Here is a 25,953-nt window from a genome sequence, read left to right as displayed (position 1 = left end):
CTGATGGAAGGAGGTTTTGGCTCAAAATCTCACGATACTTGGCCCCATTCATTCTGTCCTTAACACGGATCAGTCGTCCTGTCCCCTTGGCAGAAAAACAGCCCCATAGCATGATGTTTCCACCCCCATGCTTCACAGTAGGTATGGTGTTCTTGGGATGCAACTCAGTATTCTTCTTCCTCCAAACACGACGAGTTGAGTTTATACCAAAAAGTTCTACTTTGGTTTCATCTGACCACATGACATTCTCCCAATCCTCTGCTGTATCATCCATGTGCTCTCTGGCAAACTTCAGACGGGCCTGGACATGCACTGGCTTCAGCAGCGGAACACGTCTGGCACTGCGGGATTTGATTCCCTGCCGTTGTAGTGTGTTACTGATGGTGACCTTTGTTACTTTGGTCCCAGCTCTCTGCAGGTCATTCACCAGGTCCCCCCGTGTGGTTCTGGGATCTTTGCTCACCGTTCTCATGATCATTTTGACCCCACGGGATGAGATCTTGCGTGGAGCCCCAGATCGAGGGAGATTATCAGTGGTCTTGTATGTCTTCCATTTTCTGATGATTGCTCCCACAGTTGATTTTTTCACACCAAGCTGCTTGCCTATTGTAGATTCACTCTTCCCAGTCTGGTGCAGGTCTACAATTCTTTTCCTGGTGTCCTTCGAAAGCTCTTTGGTCTTGGCCATGGCGGAGTTTGGAGTCTGACTGGTTGAGGCTGTGGACAGGTGTCTTTTATACAGATGATGAGGTCAAACAGGTGCCATTCATACAGGTAACGAGTGGGGGACAGAAAAGCTTCTTACAGAAGACGTTACAGGTCTGTGAGAGCCAGGGATTTTCCTTGTTTGAGGTGACCAAATACTTATTTTCCACCCTGATTTACGAATAAATTCTTTACAAATCCTACCATGTGAATTCATGGATTTTTTTTTCACATTCTGTCTCTCACAGTTGAAGTGTACCTCTGGTGCAAATTACTGACCTCTGTCATCATTTTAAGTGGGGGAACTTGCACAATCGGTGGCTGACTAAAAACTTTTTTGCCCCACTGTAAGTTTATTTGATGTCTATTTCTTCAATGAGTACTGACTGCAAGTTTGTACAGTTGTAAGGAAAAAGAGACTTTAGGTTTGCATCTTAAGAAATATCAGTCAGTGCTTCCACTATTGAATGATGGGTGAAGTGATAGATCAGAGTCCCCTGGGCTGCCTGCTGATGGTATTTATAGTCTCCGGGATCCTAATGAACGGATCGGGAGTCTCTCATGTTAATGGTCTGTGACGTGCCTGTCTAAAAAGAGGTTTGATCTAGGGTTCGCTGGGGGGAGGTGGTGCAGAAGGGTGTAAGTACTCAAGTGCATTTGAGTTAGGTGCTGTTGCATATCTTCCTACTGCAACATTGGTGAGGCATTGAATTTCCACTGTTGCGGGATAAACTGGGTCTAAACTCAGAAATCCTCTGTTGTCATCCGCTTGACCTTTCAACACAGGCAGCTGTCGATGAACTATTTCAAAGACTGATGCTTGACAGTGAATGCAGACTATTTGTCACAGCTCACACCTACACTGTTTTTCACACATCCTGCACACACACGCACATACAAACAGTAAGGAATGGTTAAAAGCAACTTTTATTTTCTGTGTGGTGAATTGAAGAGACATTTTAGCTGACGTATAACTGATGTTTGGGATAAGTCAAACCATATGAACAAATGTCTGTGAAGGTTCTCAGTTATCCAGGTCATCGTAGTCTAAGGAGCTTGGAAAGAAAAGCGTCTGGACTTCTATAAGTTGCTTGAAGACGTTTCACCTCTCATCCATTAACTGAAGGAGCTTCTCGGATGAGAGGTGAAACGTCTTCAAGAAACTTAAAGAAGTCCAGACGCCTTTCTTTCCAAGCTCCTTAGACCATATGAACAAATAAAAACAAAAGAACGGGGCACGCAATTCTTCAAAGGGTGGTTAAATTTAACTGTTACCCTTTCTGGAGTTTTACTAACCTGCAAGTACAGTTTCTCTGTGTTCCCCTAGGTCTGAGTTTCATGGGTGTATCTGTGTGAGGGATGCATGGAATCACAACTCACAGAATGTACATATTGGACGATATATTTATTAAGTCAAGTAGGACAAACACTCAGTTTATTAGTTATACCTTGCTAATACTTTACCTTATAGAAATTGAGACTCATCAGAGCAGGTGTGATTCTGTGCGAATTGTATCCTCAGTTCACATCAGTGGTACAAGATGTGGTCTTCTACTGCTGTAGCCCGTCTGCTTCATGATTCAATGTGTTGTGTGTTCAGAGATGCTCTTCTGCATATCTCTGTGGTTATTTGAGTTACTGCTGCTGTTGTGTTGGTGTGAAGCAGTCTTGGTGTTCTTCCCTGACATCAACAAGCCATTTTCACCCAGAGAATTGCCACTCACAGCATATTTTTTCTTTTTCTCACCTTTCTCTGTAAACCGTAGAGATGGCTGTGGGGGAAAACCCTAACAGATCAGTAGTTTCTGAAATACTCAGACCAACTCGTCCGGCACCAACAACCACGCCAAGTTTAAAGTCACTTAAATCACTTTTGTTCCCAATTAAGCAATAGTAACAACCATGTCTACTGGGTTGTTGCCATTGAATAGCTGATTACATCAGAAAAAGTGTATTTGCATATTCATTCTGGATTTCTCAATTTTGGTTAAGGAACACATATTAGTATAAAAATGTGAGAGCACAAATTATCATTCAAAGAATCTGTTTTTAGAGGTTATGACATATATATGTTCATAAAGGATCTTTAAAGTAGTAGATTTTTTGTAATAGAAATACATTATTTAGATGCTAATATGTCTTTTAAATAAGAGCCTGTACAGGTAGCGCACAGATTGTTATTCACCACATGCAAACCCAAGCATGCAAACCATTTGCACTTTTTAATGAGATGTTCAGACATAACATATGTGAGAAAATGACAGCTAACACTTTAAAGTAGCTGAACAGGAAGTTTATAGTGAAGCAACGGAAGAGATGTCTCATCCTTCGCCCTTTGCTTAACATTGAAATTTTTCTATATTACCGTAGATAATATTTTTAGACTGTCTTGAAAGAAGTTTGTTTGTTTTTATAATAAAATGGTTTTTATTCCCTCTTTGCTATGTATTTATTGACTTTTTTAAGTTTTTATTTTATGAGTGACTCATTTTTATCATATTTTCCTGTCGGATTAATTGCAGATTTTATGCCACATTTGTACTGGTGTTTTAAATTTGTCTTTTCATTTTGGGTTTTCACAGTTTTTCACTTTTTGGGTTTTCTTTAAGTCTCTTTAAGTTTCATTATTTTTTTCATTATTTTGAAGAAGAAAAAGAACATTTGGCCAACAGCATCTATCTAGAAGTCAAAGCTGTAAAGGTTTCCATAGGTGAACTTGTGGAGAGATCATTAACGGTTGTTTGCAGCTGCACACAACTGAGGTGTTGGTTGGTTGTCGGCTTTGTACATGCTTTCAACCACAAACATCCCCAGGTGAAAAATGTGGGTTGGCAGGGACCTGTTGTTGGGCTTCATGGTTAAAAACATTTTATAGTCTTGGCTTTCCTGCCACACGATACTGTGTTCCCTGCACTCACAGCTCTTTTGTTCTTTTTTTTATAAAGATACTTTTTTTTAAAGTTTAATTAACAAATAGTGTTAGTTAGGCTAATAAACAATTATGTTAAATAAAGGACATTACAGGTAATGATCAATAATAGTAATAATAATATTTTTATATCCTTATATAAAAAGATTCTGCTAGATAGGCTGAGACACTGGGTGGGCATATCAGGGGCTGCTTCGGACTGGTTTGAATCCTATTTGCATGAACGATCCTTTCCTGTGGCTACCTCTAAGTACAGTTCCTCTTCTACTTTTCGTGCCTATGATGTGCAGTTCAGTTCAGTTTTGGGGCCTTTATTGTTCTTGCTGTATTTACTTCCTCTTGAACACTTATTGAGCACTTTTAAGGACATTTCGTATCACTGCTATGCAGATGATATTCAGTTATATATCTCCTTTAAGCCCCAAGATGTTTCCAAGCTACAGATTTTGCATAAGTGCATAGACTCCATTAGAGGTTGGATGGCTGGAAACTTTCTTCAACTAAAGGAGGAGAAGACTGAAGTCCTTGTTTGTGCTCCTAAAAATTTTGTACCTAGTGTTATGGAAAACTTGGGTCCACTTGCTACATTTGCCAAACCGTCTATCAGGAACCTTGATGTTACTATTGACTCAGCTCTGACTTTGGATGCTCATGTAAAATCTCTGATCCGCTCCTGTTTTTATCACTTGAGAAACATTGCTAAGCTGAGTCCCATTGTATCGCGCTCCAAATTAGAAATTGTCATTCATGTATTTGTTTCATCTCGTCTGGATTATTGTAATTCTTTGGTTACTTGTTTATGTAAAGCCTCTTTGGAGCATCTGCAAGAACGCTGCTGCAAAGCTTCTGACCAAGTCCTCCAAGTACTCCCATGTCACACCCCTGCTGATTCAGCTGCACTGGCTCTCCGTTAAATTCAGAATCCACTTTAAGGTTTTGACCTTGACTTTCAGAGCTCTGCATGGACAAGCACCAACATATATAAGTGAACTTTTACATCCATACATTCCCAGCAGGTCCCTGAGGTCATGTGACCAGGGCTTGCTGGTTGTCCAACACACGAGGCTGAAAACAAAAGGCGACAGAGATTTTGTAACTGTGGCCCCCAGATTGTGGAACTTTCTCCCTTTGAGCCTGAGATCTGTGGACTCCGTGGTTGCTTTTAAAAACAGCTAAAAACTCATCTTTTAAAACTTGCTTTTGGTTGATTTTTATTTTTAGGTTTTAGCTTCTGTGAAGCACTTTGTGATTTTTATCTTGAAAGGTGCTATATAAATAAAATTTTACTTACTTATGAATCAGTGACATTTAAAGACTTCCTGCTTCCTCTTCACACTGAGGAGATATAGTGTTAACAAGGTGCAGCTTCAGTTTGCATCTCAGTGGATCTGTTCAGTTTGTTACCTGCATACAAAGCAGTCCGCAGAACAGTCCACTGGGAGAGATACACACTGCCTTATGTGAGACTTTAATTGTTGTTTAAACAACACAGAATTGCACAGTATAACACTGTTCTCACTGCAGTGATGTTCTTTGGTATCTTTCATTGGATTTTTTATGCCTCTAATATTTTTTTAATCCTCTATTGTAGAAGTGAAAGCAACAACCTTCAAGTCATGTCTAAAAACCACCAAGCTTCCTTTAGTAAACACAAGCAACACACAAAAGTCAATACACAAATCTATGTCTTACATATTAATAACTATATTCAAGACATTGGGGATTCACTGGATTTCACAAGACTTAGTGGTTCCTGTTTGTTTGTTTTGATGGGAAACGCAGCTTATAAGAATTTATGTCTCTTTGACATTAGACACACACAAATACACACGCACACACACAGCCTCAAAAACGTAAACATACGGATGCAATTTTTTCCCATGATGCATAAGTACACACTGACTTTTATGCATAAGCAAACACTTGGAAATTTTCTGTACACTTATGTCACATAATTCAATTTCCAAAGCACACACTTAATAACACATTCCATCAGTAGCCACTTTCACACAGCGTGTTCAAGGCTACCTCTGATTTTGGAGTGCATGATACCTATAAGTGCAGAGTTTCATAGTTTGAAAAAATGAACTTTGTTTTGACTTCCTCTCCTTCAGAGTCAGTGCTGATGTTGTGGTATTGCTGGAGTGGTGACATCTATGTTGCAAAATAGTGCAGTGGCTATTTGCGCCGTAACCGTGAGCATAAATACATGTGGGTGTATGACGATGTTACTGGCAGTCAGCAAAGCGACCGACACAGCAGGTATACTGGAGCCTTTAGACTGCTGCATCCGCAACCCAGACTCAAATGCTCAGTAGAAAAGGGATGGATGGATACCCTGGAAGCCAGGTTATTATATTAATGTGTTGTAATCTGTACATATGGCGAGTGATTGGAAACTGCATTCAGAGTAGATTGACTCTACTGGCCGGTGTATAATTGTAAAGGCGTGTCTTTTTTTGATATCTTATCAAACAGGAAGGCAAGCTATAGTTGTACTGCATGCCACTGCACGATATAAGAATAAGAAGCCAGGGAGGGTGTGAAGGTTGGACTTAGACTGAGACTGGACCAGTTAGACTGAGACCTGAAGCTGCAGCAGGTCTGAAGCTCAGAGCCAGAAATAGAACAATAGAAGTTGCAGATAGGTCAAGCTGGCTCTCTCCGTCTCCTGCATCTCAAGAGACTGCGATATAGTTCTCTGCACTTACGTGTGGTCCAGATAAACCACAGCTGACAATAAGCATTTAAAGCTTATTTCATGTGTCTGGATGCAGTGGCTGGTATTGGTTGTGGTAATTTTATCTTGTATATGATGAATCACTTATCTCATGACACCATGAAGATGATCTTATGTAATATAAGGGATTATTGTACAAACTGCTTGTAGTAAACAAAAATGCTGAATCGAGCTGATTAATACATTCAAGCTTCGTCTCCATTCATTCCATGTTGACAGCTTCATTTGAAGGAACACGGACTCACTAATTAACCATCATTATTATATTCATTGCTGATAATGGATTCATTTTCTTTATTTGATGTGGGTAACACTTTAAAATGACTACCATTTATATAATATAAAGCTAATATTATATGCATTATACTGTATCAAAAGCAAAAAAAATGTCTTGGAGCCATTGTCGCCCCTCATCTGAAGTTAAAAATATGCTTTTATAGACTTGTTCTGGCCTTATATATACAGTGGGGCAAAAAAGTATTTAGTCAGCCACTGATTGTGCAAGTTCCCCCACTTAAAATGATGACAGAGGTCAGTAATTTGCACCAGAGGTACACTTCAACTGTGAGAGACAGAATGTGAAAAAAAAATCCATGAATTCACATGGTAGGATTTGTGAAGAATTTATTCGTAAATCAGGGTGGAAAATAAGTATTTGGTCACCTCAAACAAGGAAAATCCCTGGCTCTCACAGACCTGTAACGTCTTCTGTAAGAAGCTTTTCTGTCCCCCACTCGTTACCTGTATGAATGGCACCTGTTTGACCTCATCATCTGTATAAAAGACACCTGTCCACAGCCTCAACCAGTCAGACTCCAAACTCCGCCATGGCCAAGACCAAAGAGCTTTCGAAGGACACCAGGAAAAGAATTGTAGACCTGCACCAGACTGGTAAGAGTGAATCTACAATAGGCAAGCAGCTTGGTGTGAAAAAATCAACTGTGGGAGCAATCATCAGAAAATGGAAGACATACAAGACCACTGATAATCTCCCTCGATCTGGGGCTCCATGCAAGATCTCATCCCGTGGGGTCAAAATGATCATGAGAACGGTGAGCAAAGATCCCAGAACCACACGGGGGGACCTGGTGAATGACCTGCAGAGAGCTGGGACCAAAGTAACAAAGGTCACCATCAGTAACACACTACAACGGCAGGGAATCAAATCCCGCAGTGCCAGACGTGTTCCGCTGCTGAAGCCAGTGCATGTCCAGGCCCGTCTGAAGTTTGCCAGAGAGCACATGGATGATACAGCAGAGGATTGGGAGAATGTCATGTGGTCAGATGAAACCAAAGTAGAACTTTTTGGTATAAACTCAACTCGTCGTGTTTGGAGGAAGAAGAATACTGAGTTGCATCCCAAGAACACCATACCTACTGTGAAGCATGGGGGTGGAAACATCATGCTATGGGGTTGTTTTTCTGCCAAGGGGACAGGACGACTGATCCGTGTTAAGGACAGAATGAATGGGGCCAAGTATCGTGAGATTTTGAGCCAAAACCTCCTTCCATCAGTGAGAACTTTGAAGATGAAACGAGGCTGGGTCTTCCAACATGACAATGATCCAAAACACACCGCCCGGGCAACAAAGGAGTGGCTCCGTAAGAAGCATTTGAAAGTCCTGGAGTGGCCTAGCCAGTCTCCAGACCTCAACCCCATAGAAAATCTGTGGCGGGAGTTGAAAGTCTGTGTTGCTCGGCGACAGCCCCAAAACATCACTGCTCTTGAGAAGATCTGCATGGAGGAATGGGCCAAAATACCAGCTACTGTGTGTGCAAACCTGGTAAAGACCTATAGTAAACGTTTGACCTTTGTTATTGCCAACAAAGGTTATGTTACAAAGTATTGAGTTGTATTTTTGTTATTGACCAAATACTTATTTTCCACCCTGATTTACGAATAAATTCTTTACAAATCCTACCATGTGAATTCATGGATTTTTTTTTCACATTCTGTCTCTCACAGTTGAAGTGTACCTCTGGTGCAAATTACTGACCTCTGTCATCATTTTAAGTGGGGGAACTTGCACAATCGGTGGCTGACTAAATACTTTTTGCCCCACTGTAAAAGCCCTTTTCCGCCACTGAAAAAAAAAAAAAGAAAAGTATCCATTACTCGAAATTTCGAGTTATTTTCTTGAAATTTCGACTTGTTAACTTGTAAAATTTTGAGAAAAGTAGCTCGAAATTTTGACTTCCTTTTCTCAAAATTTTCAGTTAATAACTCGAAATTTCGAGTTAGCGCTGCCAATCAGTAATATACGTGAATGACGTCATTTCCTTGTTACCTGGAAGCTGAAGCCCTCAGCTACAAATGCTACAGCTAAGCTACCACAACTACAGCCAGTCATGAATGCACAGATTTCTGATTATTTTCAGTGTGGCTTCACAAATGATGAAATCCTTATGTTATTAGCTGAATCACATGGCGTTACTATCAGCAAACGTACTCTCGAAAGCACCAATTTGTTGCGATCCGGTTTTGAGTGTGCATTCCACGTAGATTACTGATTGGCAGAGCTAACTCAAAATTTCGAGTTAATAAGTCAAAATTTTGAGAAAATAACTCGAAATTTCGAGAAAGATAACTAAATTTCGAGTTATGAATACTTTTATGTATGTTGGACTTTGGAAAAGCAGATTTTAAAGGTTTGAAGTTTTAAAGTTTTAGGTACCTTAAATTCTCTACATTCTGTAAAAATGTGAAAATTGTCTTCTCTCATAAAACATCTTTCCCCATGAAAATATGTTTCACAGTGGGCTGTGCGGCATGTTTGATGAATTCCTGGACTTCCTGGTGTTGTGTACTGCCAAAGAACAGAAAGAAGAATGTCATTCAATTTCTCCAGTCATTTATTAAACTCATGCACAAACACATTTAAACAAAGCTGCAGACACTAAATGGATTTTAAAGACAAAAGATAACTTTTATGGAGTTTCCTGCAATCCAAACCACAAAGCAAAGAGCGCAGAAAGCAGAGTTGAACAGCCAAGCTACTGGCCCTGTCAGCTGGCTCATTATAGTGAAAAAAGACTCTGCCAAGACTTTGGCTATTAGATAACTTTTTGGAACACATCTTGTGAAGTTCTTTTAATTATTAAGTACCTGACAGATCGCCTGTGGCTGATAAGCCAATTTATTCTGGCTTTTGGCATTTGCAACATGACCAAATGAACCAGCAGGTCCTCTTTTTTTAAAATCGTTTCCCTTTTTTTCCTACCTGGACCGTCTTAGAGGAAGGGTTAGCATAGAAGGGAGTAAACAGTGGAGTCATCTTCTAGGCGAAGTGACAGCTGTGACAGCCCCCGCCCTCCCTTCCTCTTCTGACCTTGTGGATGTCATGCACAGCATGTGTGCACGGTTCTACCAATGAGCCAGCTCCTGCAAATGAACACATCTCTATAGACCCATGTGTGCGGGCTAGCTAGGACTTCAACTTTCTCCAGCTGTGAAAAGGCAAGCAGAAAAACTTATTCATAGGGCTCTAATCAAGAGCTGTAAACTCTGTTCAGTCTGTCTCACATTAGGTTTTTCTCTAAAGGGACCGTTTATGTAAAGCACGTCCATGAAACAGTAACAGTGTTGTCTGCCTTCTTGCAGTTTAATAGCCCTTGGATGTTGTTAGATTTCCCTCTTCCAGGCTGTTTATTCACTGCAACAAGTGTTAACTGCAAATAATCATCACTAGATATCTGATTTGCAGCGGGGGACTCACACTTGTCATAATGATACTTTAGGAGAGAGTTTAACAGCTGTTATTATTATTATGTTATTAAGAGGCAGTTGACACTTACTGAAAACCTTAATCAACACTTGGACTCTATTCCTTATCAATTCCTTTTATCAATTTCTGTTTTTAAAGTACTTTATGTAAATTTATCTTTTGAGTTTTTGAAACACTTTAGTCCTGATGTCTAAAAAATCTGGATTTTATACACAGTGAAAATTAAGATCTCAATATGACTCCTTTTTTTTATGACTCCTCCTATTTATGCTCCAGATACTTTGATGAGACTCTCAAATCATTCTAAGAGCTGAATTTTAATGTGGTAAAATCGAATATGCTCTGAAGACATCAACTGATTGAATAACTTGACAGTAAACAAGTTTGTCAAATCATATTTTTACATTTTTTAAATCACACTTTCTTGTGCTGACGCATCTTTTCAGAAAATAAAACGTTGGGGTTACGTGCACATATTTCTCATCTTGAACTCATTGAACCTGGTGATTAGTATCTTCAGTGAGTCCAAGTTATACACTTCCATGAGCTTCAAGCAACGGACCCAACAGGACAGTTGGACGATTGGACTCAGTTGACGCTTGCATTATGAAAATGCCTTTTCTCTATTGCATCAACAAACTCAATAAAGGGCAGCATGTAGAGACTGATCTGATATAGAACCATCATAAACCACTGAGGTATACCACATGAGACACCGCAGTTTTTCTCACAGTGATTCTGTAAATGATCAGCAGACATCAAAAACATATATCAGTTAAAAAGACAGATGAGAGAGACAGCAACTCTGCACGATGGGGGTCATAACTCTGTTACATAATGAAGGAAATAAGTTTGACAAACAGGTTCCTGGAGATGTGACAACTTATCGGCATATTGTCCAAGAGTGACCATAAAAATAGCACCGGTACTAAAGAGAGCAGTGCTGTGATAGGTGTCGTTAATTTAAAGCTTGTCAGAATGGCAACTTGGATTCAGACAGCAGTTAAAAATTTCAGCTGTTATTTGGGAGCAGACAGATGTGTTACCAGATAGAACACTGTGAGGAAAACCCCCTCTGAGCTGCAGCAGCAACCTGCCCTCCCTCTCAGCACTGAGTAGCTTAGTGAAAGGCCAAGAGGAGTCAGGGTGATGATTTGTAGGCTAAAAATAGTAGCCTTGCCTAGTCTCATGTCTGGATAAATGATAGCTTCAGTTTGTTCTCATCAAAATCTCTCCTCATATTAGTAATCGCTCAGTTATAAACGTCAGGGTGAGGATGTTCAATAGACACTACGTGTTCACAAAGTTTGTGTTTGTGTTTACATTCTGGGGAAATAAAGTCATGGCTGTCATGGCTCATAATCAGCCTTTAAATGATTCTCCAAGTATTTTAAACGCTGCTGTGTCTCATTTTTTGAGCGTAATCAATGAGTGTCGCAGTTTTTCTGATACAGTTTTTTTTAGGAGAGGAGGTGATTAACATGATGTAAAATATAATTAAATGCTGAAGGTCACAGTGACAGAATTAGGTGACACAGTAACACAGACTGCTTATGTTGATTATATGTCATTATCGTGTTGTGAAAGAGCTCTGACAATGACTTTTTGAAAATTAGTTATGAGAGCGGGGGAGAGTGCTGTTTGAAATTTAAAAAGGGGGTCAGAAATTAACCAGAAAATCTCAGTTCAACGCATTAGAGTGATTACTTCTTAAGTTACAGTAGATTAATGTATGTAATTGACATGCATTTCATTCTAGACTGCAGATAGCATTAGGTGAATCCCCAAAAGAAAAAAACAATAAAAGGTAGAAAATAACAAGTCAAAAACTGGGTAAAGCAGGAGCATCCTGCCAACTGCAATTTAAATGTCATCCCTCAGTGAGCATACACTGTTAGTTGAGTGAGTGAGCAGCTGGAGGTGAGACAGTTCTGCTGTTTTCACTAATCATCCGATGCTAAATATCAGGAATATTTACCTGCATTTTCAATCCTAAAGGGAACAGATGGCAAAAAAGATAATTGAAGGAAAGATGTGACCAAGCTCATGATTTTGTGTGTCTCATGTCACCCCCACTCCTGCTCACTGGCTGCAAATGTCACACCAGGTGGATCTCTTTTGACTCTGTGGGATACAGTTGGACAGCATTAACCACACAGCCTCTTTGATGATTGCTCAGCCCATATTTTTCCACACAACTCAATAAAAAGAATAAAACCATCAGTCGTATTTTGATTATGAATACCTTGTTTTTTCATTGCCTGAAACTGATTCTGAATCACAAAAAACTGTTTCAGTGTAGACTGGAGCCTCTCTTGTTAGTGTCTGCTGCATTGGAGGTGAGTACACTGCCAGGTCAGAGACAAGAAAGCAGTTAGTCTTTAACTCAGTGTGTCAACATGCACTTAAGCAACCGGATTAGAGTCCCATTTTTGCAATAATGTGAATTTTTAAATTGTATTTCCCTGATTTCACAAGTGTTTGAAAAGAGATTATTTGTGTTGGTGAGATACGTTTACACTAATAGTTTATTTGTAAAATTCAGTCACATGTTGATAGGAAGCAGTGTATCTCATTGATACTACTTTTGTTTTCCTCTGTCGAGATAAGCCCACACTAATATTGAGGTCTGAGGTCTGGGGAGGCTAATTGATGACTGATGGTGTTACATTGTGTGGTTTGAATTTACTGCCATAGCAGTTTGTTTGGGATCTTTGTCAAGCTGGAAAAAAATAAGCCATTACAAAGTGGCAATGGGGGATCAAATTCTGATGGCACTTTTCTGTGTTCATAATTCCATCAGTCTTGAAAAGATCTCAAAAATCACAGGTTGAAATGTAGCCCCAAATCTTGACTGACCCTCCACCGTGTTTTAGAGATGCCTGCAGACACTCACTCTTGTCCCGCTCTTCTGACCTCCTCTGTACGTACTGATTGGACTCGACTTTTGAAAAGGTGCTTAAACGGTGGACTAACCGGTGCTTAAAGAATGGAGAACACAAACTTTGTCCAAAAACCTCTCATGTTTAGCTGTTTTCCACTTTTTCTTTGGTCATTTTAGCCTTTTTGGCCAGGGTGAAGGGAGTATCTGCCATCAAACAAGAAGACAGCCGCATGTAACTACAACGGTGTTTGCTAGTTCACCTTACATGCATCAATTTAATAACGTGGTTAGCTTACAGACGAACAACATTAAGCTACTCACGCAGAGAAGAACGGCTGCTGCTGCCATCATCATCCGTCATCATTTCTGCTACACTGGCAGGGCTAGGGGCCAGGACTCTACTCTTTGGGTTTTTGGGGGATGTTGCTAACTCCGGGTCCGATAACAGGCAACCCACCCGCAGTAGATGTGCTCGGTGTGAGGTCTCGCAGCAAGCTATCAAATACGGCGCATTTCTCGGCCTTAAATCAAAATGCTTTACGTCGCAAATATATGCTATATGTCGTGATACTGTGCAAAGGAGTTACCTCCTTTGCACAGTATCACCTTAAAGCACTTGTTGCAGGCTGCTGAGTTTGCATCTTTTGCTGTGGAGTACAGCCAGAATTTGACCACTTCGCCATGGGCATTTTTAATCTGTAGCTCTGCTCTAAAAAAACATATGTACCTGGGCCCGCCTGCTATCCTTGGAAAGGTAAAATGATTGGCTAGAATCCAAACTGTTTTTCTCAGGAAAAAAAAGCACCGAAATAAAGCACTGAAATGTGCGCTGCTTTTCGGTCTGGTTACTACCGTTTATGTCAGAACCATAATGGCACCGGATACCGGTACCCATCCCTACTCAAGATTGATGCATCGGAGAGCAACTTGGGAGTAGTATCTTGCCCAAGGATACTTGCAATGCAGACTGCAGGAGCCAAGGATCGAACCCCCAACCTTCCGATCAGTAGGTGACCTGAGCTACATCCACCCCCAAAAAGAAAGTCTGGCTCTTTGGAAGCAAAATATAAAGAAATGAAAGGTGACTCAAGACTGTTGCGCAGCACTGTGCATATCTCAGTTTCCTGTGTGATCTGAGATAATGCACATTTTGGTCTTCACCTGCACTTTCTAGACTTCTCCCGAAGCCTTGACATTAACGCTGCGCTCTGACAGTAGAAGAAGGTTTTGTTTACATACTGTAATGATGGAGGGAGGGAACAAGGGTTTGATTTTAGGCTCTCAATACTTTGACATCAGCCGCCCATGTTGATAACATGGTTGGAGAGTCTAGGATGACCCTAGTCTTTAACATTATCCCCTTCTGCCCGCCCCTTCCTCTCCTGCCGGGAAACCCCTGTTCAGCTTCACCCTGCCAAGCTGTTCATTAACAGGAGCTGGTTGGCGTCCTGCTTGCTAATCAAGCTGGATTGGAGAGTCTGGCTAATTAGCCGACATCACTGCGCTGACCCCCCATGCTTCTGTTTTCATTACTGTCTCTTGGCTGCTTTGGGTCTTTTGATCAGCCCTCTGCTCTGTGTCTTTTTTTATCCATGGCCTCGTATGCAAATCTGCCTGACACACTACTAAAGGGCAAATGCTAAAATGTTTTTAAAGATACAAGGATATATTAAAGAACAACACAACACTAATTCAAAACAAAATGAAAGCATACCTTGGAGTAAATTGTTCTGGTATATTTTCCATCCATAGTATAGGAAAAGCTGGCTTTTGATTAAAAGCACAGACTAATGAGATAAAAGTGTGTGTTTTAAGCTCGTTAGTAATGTTCGTGTACTTTCTCTTAAGAAAGAATAAAACTGATGATAAAGTAACTGTCTCCTATTTTTTGCTCTGCACAATCATAAAGTGCAGTCGGAGTGGGATGCACTCTGTTAATGTGTCTCTGCTGTTGTTTTTAAGAGAACATCAGATTGTGCCCATCCCTTTTTAACAGCTCCACTGGTGCACACATGTTGTCACAAACTGTGCACACATGTCTTTTAATAGCTTTGGGAGCTGAGCACACTAAACTGGAAATAATTCTAGAGAATTTTGTTTTGCATCTAATGCATTTCTGCTGATGTAAAATCGCCCTGTCTGTGCATAGGACATCTGGGAAATCCTGTTGGCCCTCATGTTACCAAGGGGCATCCTTCATACTACATCATCCACTCACCACGTGCTGTAACACCACTTGGCTATGGGCTGCCATCGCGGTCTTCCTCTGCTGAGCCTAGTGATTGAGTTCGTCGTTGCTTTCGGTATTACACTCTGCTTCCCCTGCTGTTCTGGCAAAGCAGCGCCACCCAGTCTGTCTTGAATTTCCCATTAAGACCCAATTAGGCTGTAATAGGGGATAGAAGCCACAGGAGTAAACCCTTCTGTCCCGCAGCTTTCAGAAAGAATGCGCTAATGGACAGCCTAGTGTGTGCAGTGGTGTGTAGTCAGGTACACTCATTTACAGGTTTCCTTTTCTGCCCCATTACGACTCGCGCTAGTGAATCTTTAAATGGAACTTTGCAAACCAAGCACAGCAGAAAGTGTAAACCTACCAGGCTGGATGCCGATAACAGTTTGTTTAAGCTCATGTGTTTAGTGGTTCGACATGAGATATATATTTATTCACAACACATGACAGCCAGCGTCACTCATCCATTAGCCTTGCTCCTTGGCATGGTCCTAGGGAAGGAAGTGTTTTTCTTTTGCTTATCTTCACTTTTGAAATGAAATTTTGTGCAGACTTGAACTGCGGGATGTACTGTATCTGTGTGAAATTTAATACATTAATTTCCTTCTCATTATTGTAGTAACTCTACTGTCATAAGGTAGTGTTATTACAAAATCCATCCAGCCATTCTGAGCCTGTCCTAGCTGCCACTGGGCGATTGGGCAGTCTGCCAGTCTGTCGCAGACTCTCAGACACTTTAGCATTACCGATTAACCTAACTCTACTCACCCGAAGAGAACACACACAGACATAGGGAGAAGATGCAAACTCCCCGCAGAAAGGCTTTGGACAGATGGTGAACCTTACTGTAAAGCAACAGTGCTAACCACAGCACTATCATGCTTTTTACAAAATACCTGCAAAATTGATAATAATCCTCTTTAGCGGTACTCGAACATAATGCTAGTAGCCTAGTGTTAGGTTACTTTAGCATCAGTGTAAGCAACACATCTGTACATTTACACACGTGCCATCTCTAACACTGGTTTACCATTTCTTAGACCATTTTCATTCAGTGCAGCTCTAAACTTTTCAAGAAATAGAGCTGCAAAGACCCGATGCAGTTATATAGGACATCAAACAGTCTTTAAGCCGCCAGCTCCCTAGTACAAAGTGCTAACTTGGACAAACATGTATTTATTTGTTTTTTTGTTCTGAGTGTTTTCCATTATCTGGGAGCATTAAGCCATGGTTCACCCTTTGAAAAGCTGATGTGAAATACACAATTGATGTGCAGCTGAATGTTTGTCCTAGTTGCCATCACTCATTCATGCCGTAGATGAGGGAATAAAGCAAAAGGGGAAAACAAGAGGATTATCCTTCAGGATCAGCTGTGTGTGGGTGGATGTGAGTAAGTACTGCAAGTGCAGTCTCCCTCTCTCCCTCTTTCACTCTCTCCACTCATGTCTGTCAACCCCTCTGTTATCCTTGTGTGTCCTTGGCTAACATACTAACTACTGACCTGTAGTCATTGTGTTGGGGGTAACTAAGTATATGGTGTCGAGGTTGCAAAGCTCCTGTATCAGATTTACTCTCAATGCTGAATATGTTGTATTCCACACCCCCGTATAGATTGTTAATTTCTCCTTACTTGACTGTTTCACACATGAAAATGTTGGTAAACTTTTCTGTTTGTGTGAGCTGTTACCCCAAAGTTAGTCATCCAAGCCCAAAATGTGATTCTCCATTTAAAAAAATAAATAAATTTGTTAAACAAAAAAACAAAACAAGGAAAAATGAACCCTTCAACATGTAATTTTCCTGTAAATCATAATTTATTTTTAGATAAATAACATATGACTTCACAAATTTAGCACTTAGAGCAGTGTAGCTGATTTCTGCAAGATCTGAAAAGGAAGCATTTCTCTTAGACCAGCAATGGTGTAAAGCCTCAGCAGGCTGACATGGAAGAAAGTGGCAAAGAAATCTCACGAGGAGCCCGAATGAGTCTCTGTTGCATTAGTCCAGAGGCCAGTGTTATACTGACTGAAATGACATTGATCACTGTGGCGCCTCACTGCGCGATACTGTCAGCTCTCGCTGAGATACGGGTCATGCGTCTCCTTTTACTGATGATTTATTTCTCTGGGTTCAAGCTCTTTTCATTCGTTCTACGTTTGACGCTATATTTTTCACGATCGAAAAAAATCGGAGGGATGTTCTCAGGACTGGTACTTTTTCTCATAGGATAAGAGACGCTTTCCTGCATCCAGGGAATATATATTGGCAAGTGTTCAAATAGATGCAGGGGAAAAAATCTAATGAAGACTAGCCTGGATAGTGTTATTAATCCAAATCCACTTAAAGGGTTTTCTAACTGAAATGAATTTACAAGACAAGCGCAAGTTGAGAATGAGCAGGATGCACTGTGTGTTCTTGGAAAAATGGCAGTCTTCCAGATTTCTCTCTTGCAGAGAGTACTTCCGAAGCCTCATGTTGTATGTGTGAAATTAATGAATGTATGCAAGTGACTGGGAGCCTACCCTGTATACCGTATGCGAATGCTGCTGTAATATTTAAAGTGATCTGTGCCTTATCACATGCCCTACACATTATATCAGTAGCGATGATATGCCAGCCATGTTTACCCTATGCATCATGCGTATGTTTGCACTGGGCTCTTGCTATTTACTGCTGTGTACACATATATATGAAAAAGGGAGGCAACTGTTTTTGCTTGTTTAACAGATCACATAAAGAAAAAATGCTTTACTTAACACCTGCAGATATTTACTTAAGAAGTTTGCGCCCACTCCAGGTTGATGCTGTATTTTATGTGCTGAAAGGGAATGTTAAGTGAAATGGACTTGTAATTGTCGCATACCATTTTGCTGCTTAGTTGAACTGGACTGAAGGAAGGATACCTTAAGTAATGTCAGCTCACTCCACCTGACCACTATTTATAGTGTTGCAAATGTAGCATTATTTTCCTCAGCCTATTTTACCTGTAGCAACTCTACTTTTATCTACTTTTATCTACCAACACATTTGCCTGTTTTGGCTTGCATAAATGTTAAGTTTTGTTCTCCACATTCCCTTATTTGAGTATCCAAATTTCCCCAAATTTGCAATGGTTACCAATGGGATGAATGTCGATGAGGCTCTGATAAAAACGATGGATGCTGCATTTACTTGAAAGGTAGGAAGGGATGTGTAAATGCAAATATCGGTCCAGTGTTCATGAATGACAAATGCAAATGAAGAACAATAGCTGGGATGTTATTTTAGTTCTGCCTTACAATACTAGCCACATGTCATAATGCATACAGTGTTTATATTTATATATATTGCATGTTAATAAGCTCATTATTTTTTATGATATAATATATAATGCAGTGGTGACATTTGAGGGTCTTACTGTATCTGTAATTGCATTAAAGATGCAAATCACATTGAGTCATTTTAATTGATAGATGGAATTCATTCATTCACCACTATCCTAAAATCAAAATTAAGCCTTTCACTTGGGTACAATTTATCTAAACGTGTTTTATGTCTTTAATGTTATGTTAATATAATCACGTGGCAAATGTGAATCTGCTATGTGAGTAGCTCTGTGCATTGCAACACTGTGCCAGATCAGTTTACAGCCTGTAAAATGCTTACATTACAAGAGTGTTCATACTCTTACTCATACAGGGAGCTGTGGATGACAATATTTAAGGCATGTCAGAAACATTAGGCAGAAAATATTAGAGTTTGATTTAAAAAAAAAAAAAGTTTATTTGCACATGCTACAACTAAGATTATGTTGCTTTATACAATGGAAAATACTAGCAGAATTGAGTATGGAGGTTTGTCTTCCATGTAGGAAAAAATAATAATAAATCCAACAAGTAGTTCTACAATTTTTACAGAGATGTGAGTCATACTCTTCCAGACTTACACACAGACTTACACACAGTTGTGCACTCTCATTCTCCACACTAATTTCTTTCATACATTGAGTGATCTAATAATCATATGGAGAGCCTGGAACAATGAGCAATTTTAATAGAATAATAATGAAATGAAAGGCTTACACATATGTGCACAAACAGTTTAATAGGTTAGCAAAGGAGCAACAAATCCTAAGACACTTCCGTATGGCGTATTTTCAGACACTTCATAATATTTTTATTGGAGTAGATGGAGTAGATTTTATTTTGAGAAATATTATATTGTAGTAAAGAGTCATGGATAATTATTTGAGTCAGCTGCAGTGTATTTCCTACATTGGCACTCTTGAATTTATGAGCTGATCTTTAACAATAGCAAATTATTAAAAAGTTGTTGCAAATTGATCGGCTTGTCACCTTCAGTTGAACCATAAAATAACCAGTGATTGCCGTCTGTTAAGAATCAGCAGCGTATTATCTGCTGGGTGATTCCTCTGAGGTATTAGGTTCATTTTGTCCTTCATTGATGACGTAGAATGCCTTTTTAACGCAGTGCCATCCGTGTGCTGATTTTCCACCTCGTCCCTTGCGCACAGAGATTTCTCCAGATTCTTTGACTCTTTTGATGATATGTAGTGTAAATAATGAGATATTCAAAGGTTTCCCTCTAAAATTGTAGATTTCTTTTTGGATCTGCAAATTCTTGTTTCAGTATTTAATTTGCAATTGACCTTTCTGGATTTGAATACTTACTGTGATAAATTACTCTTTGTGCCCAGTGTTTAAGTAAAATGATTTGGTCTTTTGGTCTTTGCAGGATCCCAGAACTAAGCACAAGTTCAAGATCCACACCTATGGGAGCCCCACCTTCTGCGATCACTGTGGCTCTCTCCTCTACGGCCTCATTCACCAGGGCATGAAGTGTGACTGTGAGTAATTAAGTTTAAGGGAAAAGTTTAACAGAAAATGAACATGTGTGACTCTACACTGATTATGTCGTAGTTTAAAGCCATTTTTTCAGAATGACTCTTGTCAAAAAATATCATATGGGGATCTGTTCCCCTCCTCCTGACTTTGACTCATTAAAATTACACATTGTCTCTCTTCACTGTGCGGCTGTGTTTGCTGTACTTTCATAATAAGCCTCGTATCAAAGCTTTTCTGAGTCTTTATTAATATTTCTTCCTTAGTTGTCTTCCCTTTAATCTTGTATTAGTGGATTAACGTCTGAAAGCCTTAATGAGCTCCTGCATTATCTGCTACATACTCAGAATGGCAGTTATGATTGCTCCAGGGTGTACAAAAATAGAGATGTGGAAATTATATTTTAGCAGATCAGCCACACCTCTAGTCACGCCACAATGTGATTACACATTTTGGTAGTTTTAAGCACTGTTAACACAAGGTTGTGCCAGGGAGGTACAAATAATACAACAGTCCCAAGGAAGAATGTGTCAGCACCACAACCAGTTTTCATTTATTTTCACCTTCTGACCTGATGACGTGATGATGCAATCACCATGCAACTGTTTCCAATCCATGAAACGACAGCTCAGCTGACTGACACACATGTATGAATATGGGTCATAACCTTGTTAACTGCTCTTCAAAAAAATCATAATTTAACATTGTGTAAAGATGGTATTCTTATATTAGCCTACTCCAATGGGACATTAAGGTTGCATGTGTAAAAACAACATTTTTAAATATGGAATATATTTTGCTGTCCATCTTGTATTATATATATATATATATATATATATATATATATATATATATATATATATATATATATATATATATATATATATATATATAATGTACAGATAAGTCAAAAAATGTCTTTTGCATCTTTATCTTAAAAAAATTACTTTTTTTATGTCAGTCAATTCTGAGAAAGCTCTCATTCTTTTTTCAGTCACCTTTGATTGATTTGAATCAAATGCATAATGTATAAACTTGCTTTTCTCTGATATCTTATATTTCTTCTGTCCCACCAGCCTGCGATATGAATGTCCATAATCAGTGTGTTATGAATGTGCCCAGCCTGTGTGGAACTGATTACACTGAAAGGAGGGGGCGTGTTTACCTCAAGTGTGAGGTCAGCGGAGATAAACTGCAGGTCACAGGTAGGCCTCATAACCCTTCATAGACTCTTAATGAAATGAGCTTAAAATGCAGAGGGGATGTACCTGAACCGACAGATTTATACTAATGTGTCACTCCACATTAAATGGGATGAGGGTATAGATGGTTGCAGACGCTATTGCTCTGGTTCAATTGTAAGCGTGGATCAATTTCAACACTTTACCCTTATTGTCAGTAATCCCTGATTGCCCACTTTCTCACACACACACACACACACACACACACACACACACACACACACACACACACACACACACACACACACGTTCACTGTCTATTCCCGCTGCCATTACCTGGATTGAACCATCCTCATTAATTCTGCCTCAACTCGGCCTGCTTCCGACGCACTGTGTCGAACTTCTGGCTACATAACTGGCCTTGAGACTATCGCCTATCAGTATGCCAAAAGCCTGCTCGCTTCTGGGTCATAGATCGATAAAGTTTCTCCTGTTTAACATTCTGCTGTAAGAAACGATTCACAGTTTCGACACATTTGGAAGGCAATCCCAAACCAAATATGTAGTCCTGCAGTGGTGTGTGGTCTGCTGCGTAGGCCTTGTTTTGATACTTTTTTTAAACAGTCACGACTCGCTCTGCGTTTGCTGGATTTTCTATGTAACTGAATTGTCTCTGCAAAGCAAATTCAAGGCTTGATTTTATTAATTTATGTCCGGTCAGAATTACACACAGACAGGATCTGAGTGTTCTCCTTGTGAACAGGGTCATGGCGCTATAATTATATGTCTCTCTATTATTCATTTGAAGGCTGCTTTACATGATCATGTCACTGGCTGTTATTGGTGATGGATCTGGTTTTAAAGAAACATCTGTTAAGCTTATTAACAGATGTGATATATTGTTGATAGCATTTCCTTAGTGCAATATATATAATATTGATGACATGTTCCATAAACCTTCTGAAGGGAAAATTGTTTCTTGCAGCCATTTGTTTTGATTATGTTAGCAGGCGAAAAAATAGCAAGGCTATGTGAGAAATATACAGTACTGTGCAAAGGTCTTGACTCTAACAGCTTGTCAGCATAGAACATAATTTGTTTTCATTAATTTTGTTGAATCTATGAAAAATGCCAAAGACAACACAGTTTGAGAGGCTTCAAACAGTATTACTGCACCAACAAGGTGATTCCCAAAGAGCTATTAGCTGAAAACTTGCCATATCCTGGCATGTTATGGAGTGTGTCTTTAAAAAAACTGAGGAAACTGGACAAGTGAAAGATAAAAGTCTTTGTCTGTGTGTTGTTTGTCCCGTCTTACTGACATCACCCTCCACCGTTCAACGGCAGATCACCGCCCCTCCCTGAGCCTGGTTCTGCTGGAGATTTCTTCCTGTTAAAAGGGAGTTTTTCCCTCCCGCTATCGCCAAGTGCTTGCTCAAAGCGGGTCGTTTGATTGTTGTAGTTTTCTGTGAATTATTGTAAGATATTTACTTACAGTATAAAGTGGCTCGTGGCAACTTTTTATGATTTATCTAAATAAAACTGAATGAAAAAAACATTTAAAAAGAAGATGTGTCAGACACAAAGACTCTAAATATCTGAAAATCATGTTTTTAAGAAACAAGAAAAAGTCCAGAAGACATGACAGGACCTGAGAGATGCATCTGGCTCTTAAGTTGATCCATTTATTGTTGACAGAAGGCTCATCATAAATGGTCTCAGTGGAAGGGTGTCTGCCAAGAAGTCATTCAGACAGGAGAAAAGACTGAGGCATGACAAATGAGGAGTAGCTCAAGATTTTATCATTTTTAGTGTCACAGCAGTTTAGGATAAAGTTTCATGTCTCTCAACACCATGCAGTAAATTGTCTCTACACATAAAAAATGTCTCAGGGTTAAGGAGGGAAATTTACTAAAATATAGCAAATCTATTATGATTATCACTTATCAATTCCTTATTGAGAGTCAACACCAACTCTAAGCAGCATATCAAAGACATTAGAGTTATGCAAATTAATTGCATGCTGTGTGGTCAATTGTTTGTGCATGTTGGAGGTATTTTCCCTCTTTGTTGTGATCAGTGTTGGGGTTGTTACGCAAAATTAAAAAAAAAATCCCCACCGTAATGAGAACACACATATGATCTTTCTCTTAGTATTTAGGTATGAACACAAAGCCAAACACAGAGCAAAATTAAAAACCAGCACAAAGAGACTTAAACGCGATCGGTTCAGTGATTCTACAGCAGAAACATGAGCAGGTAGAAATGGAGGTTGTAGCCTGATTTCTGTTCCCTGTTGAAGTTCAGGGTCTGACTGCTGGGCTGGGGTCGGCATTCACTTAGCTTTCACATAACTCTGGGCTCTTGGATAGCTTAGCATTAGCATGCTGTCTGGTTAGCGTAGCGTTAGCATGCTTTCTGTGCAGGTGATTGCAAAGAGTCATAGTTGTGTTAGCAGCATAATGCATAATGCTCTCGTGTTTGCTATGAAAATAAAAGCACTGATAATATTCACGCTTTAGACTGCGGATCTATTTTTCTTCACTAACACACAAACTGAAATCAGCTGATTGCAGTGCAAGTGTAAGTGGAATCATAAGCAGGATTAATATGCAAGCAGAGTAACAATTCCAAGGATTGCCATCCCTACTCAGGATGATCATATTGACCACAAGATTGTTAAAAAAAAAAGAAAAGTTTTTTGACTTCCTGCGAAATCTATTTCCTACTTTTTCTACCAGCTGGTGTCATTTTGTGTCAGTCTATCTGCTTTTCTCTCTGTGTCTGTGTTTGACACAGTATATAATAACACAGTATATCCAACCAGACAGATACATAACTGTCTGACTACAGACAATTCACAACCATAAAAGACAGAGTTATTAAACTTTGTATCCAGGTGTGCAGTAGTGATCAAAATGAATGCTGGGTTTGAAGACAGTTACAGTCTTACTTATGAGTTCTGAGTAAAGAAAGCTGACATAAGGGGTCAAAAGGGTTGATGCCCCTTCTGACTTTAGGCCTCCTGTCCAATTTTTCTCTCTCTTTGCTTTTTAGAGTGATCCTATCACAAGATAATCTCCAGTTTCTATATAATTTATGTGTTTATTTGTCTTTTGCATGACTGGGCTAGCCAATTTCCAAATATAAACAGCATACAACAAGATGAAGTGTTTTCGTTTATAAATAACAAATCATTTCAGTTTTCAATTGTTGTTTTTGCAGACAGCATAAAATAATCCTTTCAGAGCAAATAATGTCTGACCAGCTGCTGTAGTTAAGCTGAGATAATTTCATACATAATCTGTCAAATGTATTTGCTGTTACATTCACAACTAAATGTGGCACAAAATGAACACTGTTAGATGGTGTTAGATGCTGCCATTTGTGCAGATTCTTCAGTGTTCAGTATGCAGCTGTTCTGGGATGTGTGGCCCTAATTGTGCATTACTGAACAAAACTCTGTTATCAACAGGGACAGTTTGTACCAGCTTAATAATAATGATGCTAAATGTAGAAGAATAAAGGGGAGCAAAAAATAGGTTTTTATACCATTCTGTGCAAAAATATAAAACAGCAAAGGAATGGTTAATATTGATTTTCAGCTCTTTATGTAAAAGGTTATAAAATAGTGGACTGTAGACAGTGAACAGTTGCCCAACTGTGCAGTTTATAATGAAAAAAAGAAGAACCCAGCAGTGTGTATGTCATGTAGGAACCCATTTTGTGTTGTATTTCAAGGCATGCTGTAAATCCCCTGGCTGAAATGATGCATTAGCACATTAGCTAGAACAATAGAGATGGCAGGGAGTTGACAGCAGCCACACATAATCACTGAATTAACTGGCTAAAAGGGGTCAGTGCATTACAAGTCCCTGCTGAACTTCACTGACATTCACTTATCAAATTAACACTAGAAACAGGGTCAGTGTTGGCAGGGAAATGGTGCAAATGTTAGGGAATATGTTTTGAGTGAGGAACAAAATTAATTGGACGGTTATATCATTTCTGTGCTTATCTAAGTGTTATCTAAGCACAACTGTACTAATTTTTTTGTTTTGCTTTCCTTGGCTAAAAATAGAAAAAGGAAAAAGGAACAGATGGTCATTTATTGGTACATAAATCAATGATTATGATTGATGTGGACTAATTTCATGCAAGATAATGCAAATACCTGGCTCTGACCTTTGGCACTATTAGTGGAATTATTGCAGTTTATAGTAGTAATACACTTACCTGCTGGGTTAAGCGTTGGGGTTTTAGGACTGTAATTAATCATTTGGATGCAAATTCTTAAATGTTTCAACAGAGTTCAAGTGTGACATAAAACATAAAGTACAACTATACCCATGAATAACCAAGATTAGGTTTATTCATTCAAGATCGCTCTGCTTCTTATGCTTCTCGCTCTCCTCCTCGCTTTTGCACATTCAGTCTCATCTGGTTGCCAAATTCAAGAAATAATAATAATATCCTGCTGGCATTTTTGGCCGCATCTCCTTCAGAAGCATTTTAGTCCAGTATTTCTTTCATTTTTGTTGAAATCTGCACTGCCAGCGTATCTCAAGATAATAAAAGGTGGATTGTTTCGCACATTTTCACACATACTAGATGCACTGTGTGTGAAGACGCCTGCTAATTTTAAGCTTACATGCGTTTAAGAGCTCACGAGTGTGCATGTGTCTACATCGGGAACAGGAAACCACGATTATCACCTC

At 39.4% G+C, this 25,953-nt stretch overlaps 1 protein-coding gene across 3 annotated transcripts in view; it reads left to right on the top strand.

The window, feature by feature from the left end:
- prkcaa (protein kinase C, alpha, a) overlaps positions 1–25,953 on the top strand; it is a 136,888-nt gene that overhangs the window by 58,704 nt on the left and 52,231 nt on the right. For all 3 annotated transcript variants that reach the window (XM_085161651.1, XM_085161649.1, XM_085161650.1), the window contains exons 4-5: positions 19,948–20,059; positions 21,131–21,259. In XM_085161651.1, the coding sequence (XP_085017777.1) occupies positions 19,948–20,059; positions 21,131–21,259 (241 nt within the window). The remainder of the gene's footprint in view (positions 1–19,947; positions 20,060–21,130; positions 21,260–25,953) is intronic.

Source organism: Neolamprologus multifasciatus, chromosome 6, assembly GCF_963576455.1.
Source record: "Neolamprologus multifasciatus chromosome 6, fNeoMul1.2, whole genome shotgun sequence".
Classification (NCBI taxonomy): Eukaryota; Metazoa; Chordata; class Actinopteri; order Cichliformes; family Cichlidae; genus Neolamprologus; species Neolamprologus multifasciatus.
Note: the sequence above shows the minus strand (reverse complement) of the source record. Positions and strands in the feature narration are given on the sequence as shown.